Source organism: Camarhynchus parvulus, chromosome 4, assembly GCF_901933205.1.
Source record: "Camarhynchus parvulus chromosome 4, STF_HiC, whole genome shotgun sequence".
In the NCBI taxonomy this organism is placed as follows: domain Eukaryota; kingdom Metazoa; phylum Chordata; class Aves; order Passeriformes; family Thraupidae; genus Camarhynchus; species Camarhynchus parvulus.
The window spans coordinates 53,625,543-53,643,671 of NC_044574.1; the positions used below are offsets into that span (position 1 = coordinate 53,625,543).

At 46.5% G+C, this 18,129-nt stretch overlaps 1 protein-coding gene and 1 pseudogene across 7 annotated transcripts in view; one reads left to right on the forward strand and one right to left on the reverse strand.

Moving 5' to 3' along the window:
- The window catches only part of FAM13A (family with sequence similarity 13 member A), a 119,948-nt gene extending 105,333 nt beyond the window's left edge, over positions 1-14,615 (forward strand). For 5 of the 6 annotated variants that reach the window (XM_030947278.1, XM_030947276.1, XM_030947280.1 and 2 more), the window contains 5 exons: positions 2,835-2,930; positions 4,454-4,537; positions 8,462-8,658; positions 9,308-9,409; positions 10,292-14,615. In XM_030947278.1, coding sequence (XP_030803138.1) covers positions 2,835-2,930; positions 4,454-4,537; positions 8,462-8,658; positions 9,308-9,409; positions 10,292-10,418 — 606 coding nt within the window. In that variant the 3' untranslated portion in view covers positions 10,419-14,615. The remainder of the gene's footprint in view (positions 1-2,834; positions 2,931-4,453; positions 4,538-8,461; positions 8,659-9,307; positions 9,410-10,291) is intronic. The other variant, XM_030947279.1, reaches the window with a different exon arrangement.
- LOC115903088 lies at positions 14,497-17,711 on the reverse strand (annotated as a pseudogene). Its single transcript, XR_004060680.1, has one exon. The product of XR_004060680.1 is annotated as a pre-mRNA-processing factor 6 pseudogene (transcript).
- Between the last annotated feature and the right edge of the window lie 418 nt (positions 17,712-18,129).

Genomic DNA, 18,129 nt, shown 5'->3' on the forward strand with positions numbered 1-18,129 from the left:
TCCACTTAACCTTCCCTGTGTTCCCTGTGAGACCAAGTCTTTTTTTGCTGCTTTTACAATTATATAAATCAACAGTTGGCATCTTACTGAAGTGAACTCACTTCAGTCTGTTCAAAAAGATAACAAGCCCAGAGCCTATCTTGTCAGCATACTTTTATTTCCACCTACCTTTTTCAGTGCCTCATTTTTACAACTGCTTTTTAATTTGTTTTGTTTTGAAATAAGCTGTCTATACCTAGTAACACTGAACTGCATGGCAAGGAAGACTGATCAGCTTTTGCTGTTCCCAGCTCCTGGCAGAGCAGCAGTGGAAAAGTACTGAGAGCTTGAGGAGAATGCGGATAGTTCAGCCAAGGGTTTTTTTCCTTAAAGATATTTAACTAAACAAGAAAAACAATGGAGCTCAGATTTATTGTGCAGCTGGGTCTTTCTGCACCAGTGATAGATGGACCTGCAAAGGTGGAACTGAACTGTTTTAGTTAAGCCAAAAGTCTGTCTCTGCAGAAATTCTTGAGCTGCTCTAACAATGCAAGCAATGGTCTGTTCTCAGCTGCTGCTCTTTTGCCACGTGGAGTGTGCCCCAGAGTTGTGTCAAAGGCTCCATTATTCTGACAGTCTCTTTGCATTTTGATGTTCTCCCAAAATATACTCAGGTTTTACTGGTCTTACTTATGTTTACCTAATGAGACAGTGTGCCCATGTACTAAACATTTACTTTCAGAATATGCTTTCTGTAAAGTTTGCTGGTGTAAATGAGCTGCAGGACAGGCTCAAACTCCATACACTTAACTTCCAGTGCCTGTATTCATTATCTATGTTGCTCCTCCACACTGACACTCAGACACAGAAGGATGTTGTTGAACTTTTCCATTCTTCAACATACCTAAGGACTTTGTACCCATTCCAAGGCTTGTGTTTATTTTTCTGTACAGAACAGTGCTGTTAATCAGCTTTGAAATGTTGTTAATTGAAGGTTTGATTCTCAGCCTCAACATAAGCCTCATCATAGTCTTGGGGTTTTTTTAAGTAACAGACTGTCTGAGCCAACAGTAGCGCGGTACCTCCTGTTCCACAAACTGCTAATCTTGTAAAGCTAGGAATAATATTATATATATTTTTTTTTGGTTACCCAGTTTCTCTAGTTGTATTCTGGATGGGTTACAGAGAAATGTCCAAAGTTGGAGGCAATGTGCTAGCCAGTGCAATTGAGTGCAGGCACATCAGCACAAAACTCAACACAAAGAGGACTGAGTGAATTGTTTCATGCTGCTCACATCCCTCTAATCCATGTGAGCTGCTTACTCAATGAACAGGCAGCTTGAGGCTGTCAGGAATTGGAGCCCTGCTGTGCCTTGGGGGTGTGGGACATTCATCCCCCAGAGCTCAAGACTGCCCATCTGTATCCCCCTTATCAGGCCTGGGGATATTTGCATTGAACCAGGAAAGGAATAAAGATCTTCCTCCTTTCCCTCCCTGTTCATTTGCCCCCAACATAGGGAACATAGGCTTGGTTATCAGGAGGAAGATGGATGCTACCTCCAGATTCTTAGAGTTCATCCCTGCCATCCCACTCCTGGCAATACTTACGGCCTTTCTGCCCCTCCCAAGCCAAAACCGTCTCTTTCTCTAGAGGGAGGATGTAAAAGCTTTAGAAAGATTCTGCCAGTGAAAGTTAACTGCAGACAAAATAAAAGGCAGTTTAAAATTGCCTCACTGTCTGAAGCTGTATTCCCTTTTCTCTTGTTTCTGTTGTAGAAAGAGAGCCTGCACAAAGCTCCCTAGAGGTTCCTCTGTTGATGCTGATTTTTATATGGCAGTTGTTCAGGTGCTCTGGTGATTAGCAGCAAGTAGAAAGGCATGACATCAGTTAAAGCTTCCTCATAAGAGCTTTATAATCTAAAGTTAGACAAAAGATCTAATGGAAGGACACTTATAGGATGTGGGTCAGACGGTGCTGAATGATGATCAGGTATTGCTGAGGATTTTGTTTGTTTTCTAATGTGCTGTAAGAAAACACTGAAGAAATAAAACCCATTTTGAATCTGAAAGAAAAGCAGAAATAACACACTCAGTTTGTAATGCTCTCAAAACTGGGGAGGGAGCACAACAAGGAATAAGGAGGAGTGGAATTAAGGACAGAGCAATATAAGGAATACCTGAGGTGGACATCACAGCACTATTCTCTCTTCTCTATGCCACACAGCCATGGCAGCTTCATCCCTTCCAGGCATTGCAGTGAATCCTTCCCAGCAAAGTGGCTGTGAGGAAGGATGGAGGGCAAGGTTAGGGGGCTAAAAACAGGAAAAACTGCTGGCTTGTACAGGAAATTAGGAGGAATAGCAAAGCCAGAAAGTCAGGTGGTGTGAAATCTGTAGTTTACCATTCTCAAGAGAAGTCTCCTCACACTGCAACATGCAGTCAGTGCAGCTGCTTTCTCTTTTCATGGGTCACGAACACGGCTATTGAGGGCCGGCCATAGGAACAAGGATGGGAAAGCTCAAAGCTCAGCTGGTGCTTAGGGTGGCAGACGTGACTGCAAGCAGAGAGTGCTGCCTCCACAGGTCATTTTGTGCTGGGGACATCTGATCCCTAATTGGTCATTTAAAGCACCTGTCTCTTACAGCCCCTGTACAAGACAGCCCACACAGCTTCAGGTGGCACCAGGCACAGGCGATGCCGTGATGGACAGCAGTTTCAGGGCTAATGCTGCTCTCCTGTCATCCCCATACAAGTCTCTTTGAGCCACTCAGACTGAGGGTGATCACAGGCACATGAATTCTGGCGTGGAGTATTTGTTGCAGGCTTCATGGATGTCCCCTCTCTTTCCTTTTCAGGTAACCAAAAATGAGCGGCAGGTGATGAAGCCGTTGTATGACAGGTATCGCTTGGTCAAACAGATCCTCTCCAGAGCCAACACCATCCCCATTATTGTGAGTAGAGCACTCTTTTGTGGGGTATTTCTTTGGTTTCAAGCTGAGGAAGCAGGAATCACCACACTTTTGCTTACAACACACTCACTAAGGCTAAGTCCCAACCTCCTTTATCACTCAAAGATCAAGCAAATGAGTGATCAATGGCACCTTCATACTGAAGTTGGGCAAAGCTGGTCAAGGAACTTTAGTGCCCACCTGTGAACCACGGGGCACATCACACCTTGTATTGTTTCTGCTCTTTCCATTGGGCTGCTGCTGTTATTTCATCCATCCTCTGTTTGGTACAGCCTCACTTCTTTTTCCATACCAACCCATGCTGAGCTATAGGTCTTCCATGCTCCTTGGTTCCACAGGGTTGTATGTACAGGGCTCCTGTACACAGAACACAGACTTGAGTAGATCCCACAGGAGATGCCAGCCATGTCCTGGGATGAAAGAAAGGGCCCTCAGTCTTCTAACACTAAAGAGATCCTCTAAGTGGTGGATATTCCCTCTTTCAAGGTGGTGCTTTGCCACCAGCAAGGAACTCAGTACACCCCTCTAGGGAGAAAATTCACTGTTTTTAATTTTAGACAATTTCTGTAGTCCAGTTTTAAAAAATTAATTAATCTAAAAAAACCCACACAGAATACTTCAAGTCTAACTATGGAAAAGAGTTCTTTTATCAAAGTTCCTGTTTACTCTGTCTGTCATGTATGAACTTTTTTTTGCTTTTTCTGAGCAATGCTCATGTCCTGCCCACTTTCTGTAGATGGCTAGTGAAGTGAATTGGCTGGCACAGCATCACCTGCTGCAGTGTCATTGAGGAGTGGGGCTCTTTTCTGCAAATGCTGGGAGGTGTTCCTGGTCCTGCATCTAAAACAAGATAAAAAGCTGTTCCTCCTGGAATATGCAAAATAGTCCCCAAAACGTCTGCTGTGAAGACAGTGCTGGCAGTCGAGGAGGAAGCTGTGTAGGTGTGCATGGGCAGTTTCATGCAAAGCTGTCTAAGAGAGCCCAGGTCCTGTTAAGACACAAAACTGAAAATCCACAGAGGCTAGCAGAGGGACGATGAGACTATTTTTTGGCCCCAATCTTCTGAGTGAGAACAGTCTCATAGAGAGACAGGATGCATTTGAAAATCCATCTCTACATCAGTAGGTAGTTCAGTGAGGAATCAGACTCCTGGAAAGCAAATCTGGAGAGCCTGTCTGAACTTACCCTGTAGCTCTGGAGAGCCAGCCATTGGGCTGGGGATTATTTTCTTGCAGCCTTTGCCTCATAGTCACTACCCAGCTAATAATCATCCAAATTTCTTTTTTAAAACAGATCGGCAGTGGTGTCCTTTGCTAACCAACATCCTGAGAGAAAACAGCCCAAGGTTCAGGGGGTTTGCCAGGCCTGTTTTTCTTCCTTGAGAAAGCTATTTCTCCTGGTGGTCCAGCAATGAGCTGGGAGTGTGTGATTGAGAATGAGCTGAGAGCAGGTGGTGGAGGAGAAAGGGGTTCACAATGTAACATACTTGTTAACACCTGTCACAGGGTTCCCCCTCCAGCAAGCGGAGAAGCCCTTTGCTGCAGCCAATTATCGAGGGCGAAACAGCTTCCTTCTTCAAGGAGATAAAGGTGAAGACCTCCAGCTGCTAACTAATTGCTCAGTTTGCATCAACTTTCCCCTTATACCAATGAAACAGAATGGTTGATTGATTTTTTTTTCATCAGTGTTGATTTTTTTGCAGTGTCCTCCTGAAAAATCAGTAGCTGCTTTAAGCCTCGCCAATTCTGATCAAATTCTTCCCTTGTTGTGGATAAGACTACAGTGTTTCCTTGGCTTTGCATTCTTTCCTATCCTTGTCCTTTCCCCTCCGTCTGCACATAATATATTTTATTTTGCTTAAAAAAAAAATTTAAAAATCACAGTTACCCATGTACCTTGCTTTTTTACTTGCTTTCCTCCTTTCTTTTAAAAGACACTAACTTGTTTTGCAGTAGTTTCTCTCACTCCCAGGCTCTGTGGCTTGCTCACAGCACCGTGGCAGGAATGAGCTCTCACAAAACTAACCCTCGCACGTGGAGCCAGCCAGGGCACTCACGGGATCCTTACCTGCTCCCCTCCACTTGTTTTATCCAGGCTCTTTTTCACCACCTTGAGCAGGGCATTTTTAACTTAATGAGGATGGAAGTAAGAACAGCTTGGTTCTGCTAGTTGATTCTTGGTCAGATTTGGATGGCAGGATTGTTGTGTTTCTTCTTGTGCTGCTGTGGTGTAATAATTTGGGGTGGGGAAGATTGCTATGATACTGGGCCTTCCCCTGAGGAATAAAGTCCAGCAGCAGACCAGGACACACAGCGTGGAGCTGGGCTCTGGCTTGCCTTCTGTGCCCTTGCAGTGTAACAAGGGAGAGAAGTGCTTCAGCACATTTGGGTCATATTTCTGTTATCCAGCCAGAGCTTGGTTAGATGTAAGTACTGCAGACTTAGAGATCCGAGGTGATTGAGTCCAGTGGATTGTATATTAATGGACTATTCGAGGCACATATTCTTTAATACCAGATTGCAGATTGAAGATGTTAAGCTGCTGTTTGGAAGCTGGTTAATGATCACTGAGCTTCTTGGTATTTTCTAGATAACTGCTGGATCAAACCTGCAGTGCTGGTCTGGTGGGGAGTGTTTTTGTTTGCTTCTGTTTTTTTTGTTTTAGCGTGTCATTTTTTCTCCACCTCTGCTTGCACCCAGTGTGAGAACTTAGAGCTGTCAATTATGGTGATCTCTGATGGCCAGCACGGGCTGGATGCTGTGCCAGGGCAGCACCAAACCAGTTCAGCAGTGTCCTGCAGGGAATACAAACCTGGAGGGGTTTCTGGAGAAGATTTAGATGACAGCCTTAAGCCTGCTAACATGATGTGCCTATTAACACTTAAATGGGGCTTTGTGAAGCTGCATCTGGCAGCATTATACTGAACTACACTCTGAAGTAAAGAGAGGAAATTAGCAAAAGGCCCCAAAACTTAGCTCCTGCATAGGTCCACTATGGGCAGGGAAATATTTGACAGGCTGCTGACAATGTCAGTATTTGTGTGTTTCTGGGTGAGTTTTTCTTGAAGCATTTGGGAGAGCTGACTAAAAACTTGAAAGGTGTTTTGAGGTGACCTTACCAAACATTTTGGTACAATATCTTGAATGTTGTGTTGGAAAAATCATTAGGATTCTTGTTTTGTGGGAGTGCCGATGATAGGATACTCTGGGGATTTGACATTTGTAACTCTGGAATGCCTCACGATTGCCTGACAATCCAAACAGGTGGATGCTACATTAATCTCCTGTATGAAGATCATTCTGGTTCAAGGTGTAAATCTTGCTGCAGGTTTAAAGTGAGGTTCCTATGTGAGACTTTAGAGGGAAGGCCTTAGAGGGCCTTTTCTGTTGGAGCTCTGGCTAAGAATCCTTTTAATTTGCTCATTTCTATTTAAGAGCAAAATTATTTCAGAGGTCTTGTGAGAACCAGATGCAGTGGGTTGGCTCTGAGGTCTAAATGAAAATTCTGCACTTTTTTTCCTCCTGTGGCCTCCCATGGCAGGAGGCTGGCTCCTGAGCTGCTTGCTGGCTCGGGCAGTGCGCTGTGTCTGCAGTGAGGCAAGACAGGCTTATGGCTATCTGTGGGGAAAACACCTTGCATCAGTCCTCAGGAGCAGCTTGGTCACACTGCTTGTGTGACAAATTGTCCCTTTGCTTTCTTTCCAGGAGCTCTCCCAGAAAAGAGCATGGGAGCTCCTCCTTTGCTGGCAGATAGATTCCTCTAAAGCAAAGTGTGCTGCTTTCACTGCTTAGACTGACTTAGCAAATCCTCCTCCATGGCACAGCAGTACCTGTGTTCTGCTGCTGCAGCCCTTCCCAGTCTGGGCAGGGTGGCACTCCTGGGGACAGGGAATGGCAGTGAAAGGTGGTCTCCCTCCCCAGTTCAGCCTGGAGCTGTTGGTAGGGCTTAAGAGTACATGGCTGCTGGTTTGTGCTTTCTGTTTAAACTGTACAGCTGATGTCTGGAGAAATGGGTCTTGTCTAATCATGTGCTAAATATTCCTTCAACTTCCACAAATTCCCTGCCGATTTTCCTAAGATGCATTCAGACTTCTCTATGTCTTCTGTTATTATTGCTACTCAAAACTTCTTCCCAGATTATGTTTTTTTCACCCTCCAGCCTCAATCTTGGTTGTAATTCTCAGCCTGTGGCTTTGCAATGTATCATTGTGGCCTAGAGCTTTAAATTAAAAAGAAAACTCTGGGCAAACTATAACTTAATTTAAATGTATGCATTTATAAATCACTGAGGGTTTAATGGGACTAAGCCAGGTCTTGCTGTTGCCTTCTCCCTTTTTGCTTGAAATACGGGATCAGTCTCTTAGGAATAGTTGAACTGTTCACAAGGAATTACATGAAAAAACAAATCAAGAAAATGTCTGCTTTTGATCCCAGTGCTACAATATGTTTTTGTCTAGAAGACTTAAGTGATAGTAGCCCCAAAAAGCTTTTAAAGATGTTCATGTGCTTAGATCCTTCCTGGCTAGAGTTACATGGCTGTAAAATAAATACATTTACAGACACATACATACATATTTGAGAGATTTACTGTCCATGCTGCCATTTGCTGCTTTCTCTAAGTAGCCTCATTCCTTACATTAAGGTTGAAAACTGCCTTCTAGAAATGTCTCTGTACATAAGAGACTGGGCCTCATTCCCTGATAATTAAAATTATTTCTGGACAGTGTCTCAGGACAAGCCCTACTTTTGAGAACACAGTGAACTGGTGAATACCAAGTGCAGCAGGGACTTTCAAATCTCATGCCTATAATTTTTTTTTTAAAAATGGAGCGCAACCAATTCATCAGTGTGCATTGAGGAAATGGGAAATTGCACTGTGCAGAGTTTCCAGTCCAGTTTTTTGTGTATGCCAGCAAAATGGCCAGAGCTAATGTTTGAACATGTTAGCAGCAGCAGTCCTTTACAGTCAGTCATATCCCACACTGGGTAATTGTAAGACTCATCTGAGCTCACTGGTATCACTGAATGAGCATTTGAGGTCTTGAATTCAGCCATTAGAGAGAGCTGTTGAGCTGCATCTTTTGAGAGAAAATTCCACATTTTAACCTGGCAGTCTCTGTGCTGGGAAATGTTTGCAGGGAAATGCAGAGGATGGCTGGTGTGCTTTGGACAATATGTGTAACATCTGTAAATGGGTTCATTTTTGTCAGAATACACAAACTAAACAAAGCAACAGGTTGCTCTGAACCCCAAATATTTTTTTTCTCTCAGTTGTGTCGCTCTGGGTCTCTTTAACCAAATTGAGTTTGTGGTGGCAATTTCTCTGTCATGCTTTGGTTCTAGGGTGTCTTACTGATGGTCTTCTGGTGTCCTGTGTATTGCTTGGCAATTGAAGTGTTTCCTCTGCCTTTCCACTTCTTGTTCCTGAGTGCATGTGCTGAGAGGAGGAGCCTGTTCCTGAGAAGGGAAGCAATAACCTGTCTTGTTGTGGGGGTGCTCTGTCCCTGTGTGTAGGAAGAAGAGGAGGGCTCTGAGGAGGACAGCAATGTGAAACCGGATCTCACAATTACCATAAAAACGGATTTCAGCGTGCGCAGCTTCTTGGATCAACTAGAAGATGATGCTGACGGCTTTGTTTCCCCGGTGGATGACAAGATGCCATCTAGGAGCAGTCAGGACATGGGGCTTTCAAATCTCCATGAGGCATCCATGTATGTTGAATTCACAAGCAACTGCAAAAAGTTATTTCTTGCTAAGATAGTATTTTATTTGTCAGAAAAGTGTCTGGGGTTTTTTTCTGTTTATGATCCGAGCCAGAATTTTTCATGTTACATTTTTAAATGCAATAGACCCTCATAGAAAGGGTTTGGAAAGAAACTACTGATACTTAGCTTATGCACCTTTGGATTCCATCTCTAAATAGTAACTCCACCAGTGGCAAACCTTTATCATGAAAACCCTGCACTCCAGAAGGTTTTTCATGTTTTGGAGAGGTCAAGTGGAACTAGCTTTGCTAATTTCAAGTCTGGTGCAAACACGTGGGGGTGATAGCCCTAAGTTGTGACCATTGAATTTGATCCTGTAAGAAGTCACCAAAGCCAGACCCATCTGCAGGAGATAATGGTAAATTGTGAAGTGCACACTTGACCTCTTTAGAAGCTGCAGCTTAAGACTATGATCATTTTGCTGAATTAAATTCAGCGAGCTTTTTGTTTTAAGTTATGTGAGGCTGCCAAAGCTGCTTCCAGGAGCAGCTCCATTGCTTGGCATATGTACAACTAAACATCTGTAGGTTTACTGTATGTTTCCTGTTTTTATTGTGTACGTATGGATAATCTCATTTATCTTTAAACCCAACAGCCCTGAACTGTTAGAGCAGCTCCAAGAAGTCAGGGAAGAGAAAAAGCGAATCAGAAAAAAATTGAGAGACTTTGAAGATAACTTTTTCCGACAAAATGGAAGGTAACAATTTTTCAGCTGCCTCCGTGTTCTTCAGCTGCTTTTAATCTGTTTTGCATCTACAAAGATCTCCAAATATGGAAAGTTACCTGAATTTAGTATTACATATTTCTTCTTCACAATCGTTATCATTGCTTTACCCACATTTGGAATGGTAGAAGAGTTATTCAATGTTAAAATAACTAGTTTTTTCCCTAGTGATTTCTGTCCTATTCTTGCTTGTCTGTGAGGTGTTCAGACACTAATTTTATCAAGTATTTCTGCCTTAGTGTAACTGGTCTTATTGTTTTAAAATATGTCCCTCATTAACAAGCTGATAGAATGTTTTCATATATTTATACTCTTAAATTATCTTGTCTGTTTCTTGCTACCAGCCATCATCCTTAGGGGCTTTTGTAAAATCACTGAAAATTTTAAATTTTCCTGTAAGCCAAGCGCAATCTGATCAAATACCATCTTTCTTTTGCATAAGTGTGCCTGTTCGCGTAAGTGCTGTGGTGCCAAGACAGGGGAGGCTGTATTTTATTTTGCCAGGCTCACAGGCTGACCCTCAGATGGCTCCTGAATTGTTTCCAGCTGTTTTGCAGAGCTGGTGATTTTAGGGAAGCAGGGCATGTTTCAAGTAGGATTTTGCATTTGGAACTGTGGGGTTGTGCTCAGCCTCAGCCCACAAGCATCCCACACTTTGTTGGAGCAGCTTGTTTGCCCCTTTTTTTTGTTTGTTTGCTTTTTCTCTCAAAGGATAAATGTTTTGGTCTTGTTCCCTGATCAGGAGTGGGGGAGAGGAGCTGCTTTGTAGGGCTTGTTGGTGGACAGAGGGAGGGAGGCTGCTGAGGGAGGCTTCCTGTTACAGAAATCTTCATGGTCTGCTTTCACTCCCACTAGGAATGTGCAGAAAGAAGACCGCACTCCCATGGCTGAAGAGTACAATGAATACAAGCAGGTTAAGGCCAAGCTGAGGCTGCTGGAAGTCCTGATCAGTAAGAGAGATATTAGCTCCAAGATCATGTAAAGGAGGAGATTGGTTTTGCCAATAAACAATGAGGAGAGAGCACCAAACGGACAAATGCATGGAGTGGATGCAGCGGGAGCCTGACTGGGAGAGCTGAGGAGCTCCCTGGGAACTGAAGGGTCATTCCCAGAGATGGGAGAGGGAGGAAAGGTGGATTTCTGTAACTCTACATTTGCTGTTGCCCACTGTTTCTCCAGGCCTGATGCCCAAAATGGAGTTTGCCAGTGTAGGAGACACAACACTGCGCTCAGTGACTGCGCTGAAGGGATCCTTTTGTATTGATTTGCTTACAGATCCTGTAATATTTAGAATATCAAAGCCAGCCATGCTGTTCTTCTTTTCCCAGGATATTATAGCAAGAGGCAAAATAGGATTAATAGAAATGAAATCATCAAATAGCTTCTATTTGAGTTGAACAGACAAGTGCTCTGACCAATCTCATGTTAGGGCACAGGTCAGCCAGCACCAAGACTGTTCTCTTGTAGCTACAGTAAAGATTTGCTCAGACTTTTGACCTGTTTGGAGTCCAGCATCTTCTGTTCCTCTAGAGAAATGCTGTAATAATCTCCTGGTCATCAGCCAGAGCTGGTGTGAGCTGCAGTTTTGCCCAGGCTTGAGTTGGGTTTTCTTCCCATGTTTTTGATGGCCAGTTCAACCGGAGTAGAAGGAAGTACCTGCATGTTTGGGATGGTAAAGAAAATGAGCCATGGAGCCACTGTTCTTACCAGCTTGTTCTGCTTGGAGGGTGATACTGAGACCTGACCACATTTGGGCAACAGGGAAGAGGTTTTAAAAGCTTTAAGTCAGAATCCCTTGGGATTTTGGTGGTTGGTTAAATATCTGGTGTCAAATATGTGGTAGATATCTGGAAGACCCACCCCATTAGTACGTGTGCTTCATCATGATACAGGCACCTGAGCCCAAGCTGAACAGTCCACACAGGTGTCCCACAAACTCACTCACCTAAAGTTTCTTCTTTTGTGCACATCACTCCTGTGTGGGCTGCAGTAGCAACATTGATGGTGGCAGCAGAGGATGGGCTTTTCTTCCCAGAGGATACCGCAGGAAACTGAGAGCATGGAGCTGTGCTCTGCCTGTGGAAAGGGCACCTGTCTCGAGTGGAAGCTTTGACAATTTACTGTTTCCAAATTTGTTTATGACTTTCAGAAAAGAAAGTCCTGGGACACCTGATTCAGGTGTGTCTTGGTTTGAAAGACAGGTTATCTGCCAAGAAAGGCAGGAGCCTCCCTTGGAATGTAAAATGTAAACCCCCTCCCTCTGAATTATTTTGATTTTTGAAATTAAGGGGTTCTCAGGCAGAGATATGAGGATAAGAATAACAGTTCTTTACTAGAGTGTATAATAAAGCAAACAAACAACAACACGGCATTAACACCAAACAGAGCCCAGTCCCAGCCCCTCTCTCAGCCGCAGATGCTTTCCCGCTGGGTGCAGTTCCGGGCACGGCCAGCAGGGGCGCTGCTGGATCCCGGCCAGGCGGGGCAGTGCGGTGACTCCCCCTGGCCTGCAGGGGGCGCTGTGCTGTGAGCTCGGGGAGCACACGGTAATGGCGGCTGGGCCCACACGGGAAGGGATGGAGGAGAAGCTTTGCTCCTCAAACCCCTGGGGCAGCCGATCCCAGTGCCCCAGCAGGACTCTGAGAAAACAATGAGTGAAACAATCCCGGGGTGGTAGAGGAGATGTATCAGGAGCTATTACGGAGCTGTGGCTGGAACTATGGGCAGGCAGGGGGTGAGGGGCTGCAGTGCAGTGAAAGCTCGGAGCAGTGCCAAAGAAGCAGCGAGGGTGGGACAGAGGTGGCCCAGCTCCCAGCAGGGCAGGGAGGGGGGAGCTCAGGATCCTGGGCACCCGAGCAGATGTGGATAGGTCCCTCTCTTAGTGAGATAAGTGTTAATAAGGTCTCAGTTCAGTGGTTGCCCCACAAGCAGAGGCTCAGCCCAGAAATGAAGAAGCAGCACAGGACTGGGCTCTGGGGGTGACAGTGAATCCTTCCCACAGTAAGAAACAGCTTGACCATCCTCTGATGCTGAGAGGGGGAGAGAGAGTCCAGCCACTGTCCCCACCCCTTTATTTGCCCAGTTCTCAGGGTATCTCTGCCCCTCGGAGAGAAATCCCCCCCAGATGACAGAAGTGCTACCAGATACCTGAGCTTGGCCACTTCTTTGTTTTTCTTAAGTACCCAGTAGTTAATGTTTCTTAGCAACTTATGGGAAAAATTCTATAGGTAAGAAGGAACAAAAGAAAATGAACCTAACCCCCGACAAGGTGCTCACATCAAACAGGTGCTGCCTGAAGGAGAGAAAGGCCCCAAGTTCAGGGACATCAAGTCACTGAGGGCCCACAGTTCCGCCATCCTGGGACACCTGGGCTCTCTCTTCCACACCAGAGGCCCATGTGCACCCCTTGGTCTGCCCTGAGCCAGGCTCCACCCTGATACCCAAGGGAGGGCACTTCTGTAATGCTTTCTTCAGCTCCCCAGGGGATCACTGCCATTGTACAGAAGCCAAATAACCAAGATGAAATCCAGTGTTGGTTGTAGCCAGGCCTCATGCATGTCACACCAGAGGAGCCAAAAGGACTCCTAGAACAACTTCTCCCCCTTCCTTCTTTATTAAAGGGCAAGTGGGTTCACAAATACTTGTATTTAGTTTGTGGTACTTCTGTAAGGTACTTTATCCCCTTTCACTTGCTATGTGTGCTGTGTGTGTTCTTGCCAAAATTGCTTCTATTTTGGTCTCTTCAGGATCCCTTGAACTCTTCCAAAGGTAGTCATGGGCTGCACGTGTCCTTTGCTAGTCAGGGTGGGTGTCCTGGTTTAGGGCAAATTGCCCCAACTGGTTCGGAAAAATATTTCCTTGGAGAAAAGTGGAAAAAACCTGTTTATTTAACAAGCAAAGCACCAACAAACGTAAAAAATGAACAATACCAAACAATAAAACCTCTTGTTGTTCTGAAGTGATGGCAAATTCGGAAAGTCATTTTTGTGGGGTGTAGCTCAGCTCACTGTATGTCTCTCAGTCCCCCTGGCGCTGGAGTGCCGCGTCCCAGCCCCTGTGGGCCACAGGCATGAACTCCTGGTGTTCTTCTGAGATTTTGGTCCAAAGCAGTTTTGAACAGTTCCAAGAAAAGGAAAAGCCACAGTCCATGGAACTTTTCTGCTTCAGCTATCTAAAAGCTAACTAAATAGCAAACGAAAGTTCTGTCTCCCATCCGTTCTGCAGCCAGCACAGTCCAGGAGCAGGATGTGGGGCAGCCAGTGCAGCTTCTGATAACAAACTCTGCACTTCTCCTGCCACCCCCTTTGCTCTTGGACCCAGCCTTAAAGGTGTGGAACTTAAAACCCAGCATAAACAGAACAGATGATGGGGGATACAAGCATCATAAAGTCACCCCAGGACATGGGGTAAGGCAGAGATGTGTTAGTGAAAGCACTTGGGATGGGCACTCATGGCTTGGTTTGGTTTTTTATTAATTGCAGAATTGCCTGTTCCATATAAAACCAGCAATGACTGAATTTTGTATTTCCAAACAGTCCAGAGGACTTGTGTGCTGACCTAGGACTTGGCTTTTCAGAGGTGCTGAGTTCCCATCTCCTGCGATGGGATCTCCTCTGATCCTTGGGGTGTCTTAACTGGGCTGACAGATTGGATCAAAAAGTGCTTTGAATGGAAGCCTTCACAAACCCCCGGGGCAGCTGATCCTGGTGCCCCAATAGGACTCTCAGAAGCAGCAAGCTGGGCCAGCAGGAATGAGCAAAAATCCCGGGGTGGTAGAGGAGATGTATCAGAAGATATTCCAGAGCTGTGGCTGGAACTATGGGCAGGCAGGGGGTGAGGGGCTGCAGTACAGTGAAAGCTCGGAGCAGTGCCAAAGCAGCAGCGAGGGGGACAGAGGTGGCCCAGCTCCCAGCAGGGCAGGGAGGGGCAAACTCAGGATCCTGGGCACCCGAGCAGATGTGGATAGGTCCCTCTCTTAGTGAGATAAGTGTTAATAAGGTCTCAGTTCAGTGGCTGCTCTCACAAGCAGAGGCTCACCCTACAGCAGAAGCAGCTCTGGGCTGGGCTCTGGTGGCAGCAGCGCATTCCCTTCCCCAAGCAGCAGCTCCGACCGTGCTCCTCCGAAGCCAAGAGAGTGAGCCAGCAGCTGCCCCAGCCCCGCCCTTTACCTGCCCGATGCTCACAGTATCTCTCCCCTAGGAGAGAAACTCCCAGATAAGAGAAAGGCAACCAGATGCCCTCCTCCCCTGAGCTTGGCCACTTTTGTTTTTCTTAAGTACCCAGTCATTAATGATTCCTAGCAACTTATGGGGAAAAATTCTGTAAGTAAAAAGGAACAAAAGGAAAGAAGCCTAACCCCCAACACTGTCCTTCAAAATCTGTGTCTCTGAAAGGGCAGGTTAAGTTCTACAGAGACCTCTGAGGCAGCTGAGGCCAGCACACTCTAGAATGTATTTTTCAGCTTGGCTGCCACAAGCAGAAGAATCTCTCCAGTCTTCTTCTGCCAGTTCTCTATGTCCTTGCAGACATCACACCAGAGCTCTCCATGGTGAGGTTCAGCATTCTCACAGCACTTCCTCACCTCTTCTTGTTGTTCCTTTGTGCCGTGCTGGAGCTCAAATTTGTAAAAGAAGGCACAGGCATCCCCCAGGTCAGAGTCTGTCTTCACTGCATGGTGGAACCACTCCCTGGCCTTGGTTATTTTGCACTCACTCCAGAACAGCTTGGCCACAGCCAGCAGGAAATGCGGGTCATGTTCACACTTCCTGAGAGCATCCACACTCCTGGTCTTTCGTTGCAGTTGCGCTTCAAGGAAAATTGCTTCTGACCACAGGATTCCTGAATTGGGGCACTCTTGCAGTGCCTTGGCCATCAGACTGTTAGCAATGTTCTTCAGCCTAGCTCGGTACTCCAAGCGTACAGACTCCAACCAGAGGTCTGGATCCTTTGGATTTCTCGGGCGAGACTTTTCCAAGACGGCTCTTGCTCTAGTCAGCTGCCCTACTTTCTCCTCCAGCCTGGACAGCAAAAGCCACAGGGGTATGGAATGGGGGCACTTCTTCAACCCTTGATTATAAACCTCCCGTGCTTTCTCTACCAGCTCTTTTTGTTCTTCAATTTGTCCTTTCATCATCCACAGTTTGGGGAAGCCCTCATAGTGCTTCAGGGCTTCCTCACAGAGCTCCTGGGCTGCAGCAATATTCCCAAGCACCCATTCCAACTTCACAGACCTCATGAAGACCCTTGCTGTGGGGGCACTGCTGCGAGCCTTTGCCAGCAGCCTCCTCGCTCTTTCATACTCACTGTTCTCCGACTCGAGCTTCACAGCAGCCAGCCAGATCTCCTTGCTGCTGGGGTTGGCCTGGAAGGCCAGGGCCAAGATGTTTCTGGCTGCTGGCACATCTGCCAGCCACTTGGATTTGGCCCCCATGAACCACAGCACCTCTGCTTTGGGACAGTGAGCAACAGCTCTCTGCAAAACAGCCTCCAAGGATTCCCTGGTTCCATGGTTCTTTTCAAAGTAGGCTGCTCGCGGCCACACACTCTTCTTGCTCGGGAAGACTTGCAAGGCATAGGCATCAACGGTTCGGGCACACTCCAGGGCGTTACGAGCAGCACAACTGTCTGCATCTTCCATCCAGGTGTGTTTCTGATCTTCTTCCTCAATCCCAATCCCAATCCCAATCACAGCTCTCATGATTGCCTGGCATGTGGCCACACTTCCAGCTTTATCACATTCCTTGGCATCCTGTATCCACTGCTCCCTGTTGATTTCCACACCGTTAGCCCTAAGAGATTTGATAGCTCTGTCAATGATTTTCTCCACCATCTGGGTATTTCCACTGGCTTCCTCCAGTTTGGCAGCAGTAATCCAGATGTGACGATCCATTGGGATATTCTCCTGGGCTTTGTTAAGGACTTTACGAGCATTCTCATACGTCTCCAGCCTTGCCAGTGCCAGCCCCAGTTCAACACTGGTTGGACAGCACTCCACAGCCCAGCTCAGCATGATCCTGGCATTCTCAGGTTCCTCCAGCTCCACAGCTGCTTTCCACAAACGCATTGAGTTTGGAACATGCTCGAGGGCTTTCCTAAGGACACGTTTTTTGGCACGGATGTCTGTCTCCAGCTCTGCTGCTCTGATATAGATCCGCACAGACTGTGGCAGGTACCACGCAGCCTGGGCCACAACAGCCTTGGCTCTATCTCCTGGTTGAAGCCGAGCAGCTTCCAACCAAACATCTTCACTCTTAGGGCACATCTCTGCTCCTTTCATGATGAGATTTCAAGCCACCTGAAGTTTGCCAGTGACCTCCTCCAGTTGGGCTGATGCTTTCCAGGCTGGTGGATGATGAGGATTGGTCTCTCGGACCGATTTCAGGAGCAAACAAGCCTTTTTGATATCATTGATATCTCCTCTGTGTGTGGGAATCATGGAATTCAAGTCTGTCAGATATCCTTTTGGGCCCACTACAGTCTGGCCACTCACAGAGTCTGACACCTGGCTTAGCCTTATACCCATCAAGGTGTTCCTGGCTTGGCCAATCTTCCTCATATCCAATTCACCTGTCCCAGGTGTCATCAAGCCTGGCATCATTCCTCCTGGGTATGGAGTATTCAAACCCCCTGGATATGGAGTATTCAGTCCTCCAAATTGTGTCTGGCGTGGGTCCACAGAAGTGTGACTCTCCCCTGACTGCAAATGCTTTGCAATGAAGCTGTCGGGGACAGGAGTCAGCTTCTCATAACAAGGATTCCTCTGCCACTTGTTCCTGGCATCCCCAACCTCAGGAATACTCAGCCACTCCTCCTCAGTAACTTCTGCTAATTTCCGTTTCAAGTCTAAGAACTGCTGTTGAATTTTGGATCGTTCCATACGGTACTTTTCTATTTCCTCCTTTTCTCGTTGTTCCCTCCTTTCTTTCCTGCGTTCATCCATCATCTTACTTTAAGTTGCATAAACAGCATCTGCTTCTTCATCATCTTTTTCATAAGCACCGCTTGAGAACAGGCTCCCAGTGTAGCCATTGAACTCATCATAGTTGGTGTCATTCAAATCCCCATCATCATCATCTGCTGTCTTCTGGTTCTTCTCCATCTGGTCTCCCAGAGTTCTCTTGCCCAGCGGGGCGTGCCGGTCGCCCACAGAGTCGTTGGCATCGCGGGCAGGGCCGATATCAGAGCGGGTGGTGAAACCCGTGCCTCCACGGCCCAGTCCTGGCAGGTAGCCCAGGGGCACCAGCATGCCCAGGAACGGCTTCTTCTTCTTGTCCATGATGGTGGTGCTGATGTGAGACCAAAGCCGGACCAGAGCAGAACTGGGAGAGGCAGCCAGGAAAGCAGAAGTGGAAGCAGCAGCAGGAGCTAATTCCCTTCCCCAAAGAGCAGCTCCGACTGCCCTCTGAAGCCCAGAGCCAGCAGCTGCCCCAGCCCCATCTTTTACCTGCCCAATTCTCATGGTATCTCTGCCCCTCAGAGAGAAACTCTCAGATAACAGATGTGCAACCAGATGCCCTCCTCCCCTAAGCCTGGCGAAGTCTTTTGTTTTCCTTAAGTACCCTGTTCTTCTGAAGAACCCAGTCGTTAATGTTTCCTAGGAATTTATGCGAAAAAATTCTGTAAGTAAAAAGGAACAAAAGGAAAGAAACCAAACCCCCTGTTATAGTTTGAAAGCGAACCAGTGGGAGACCCCA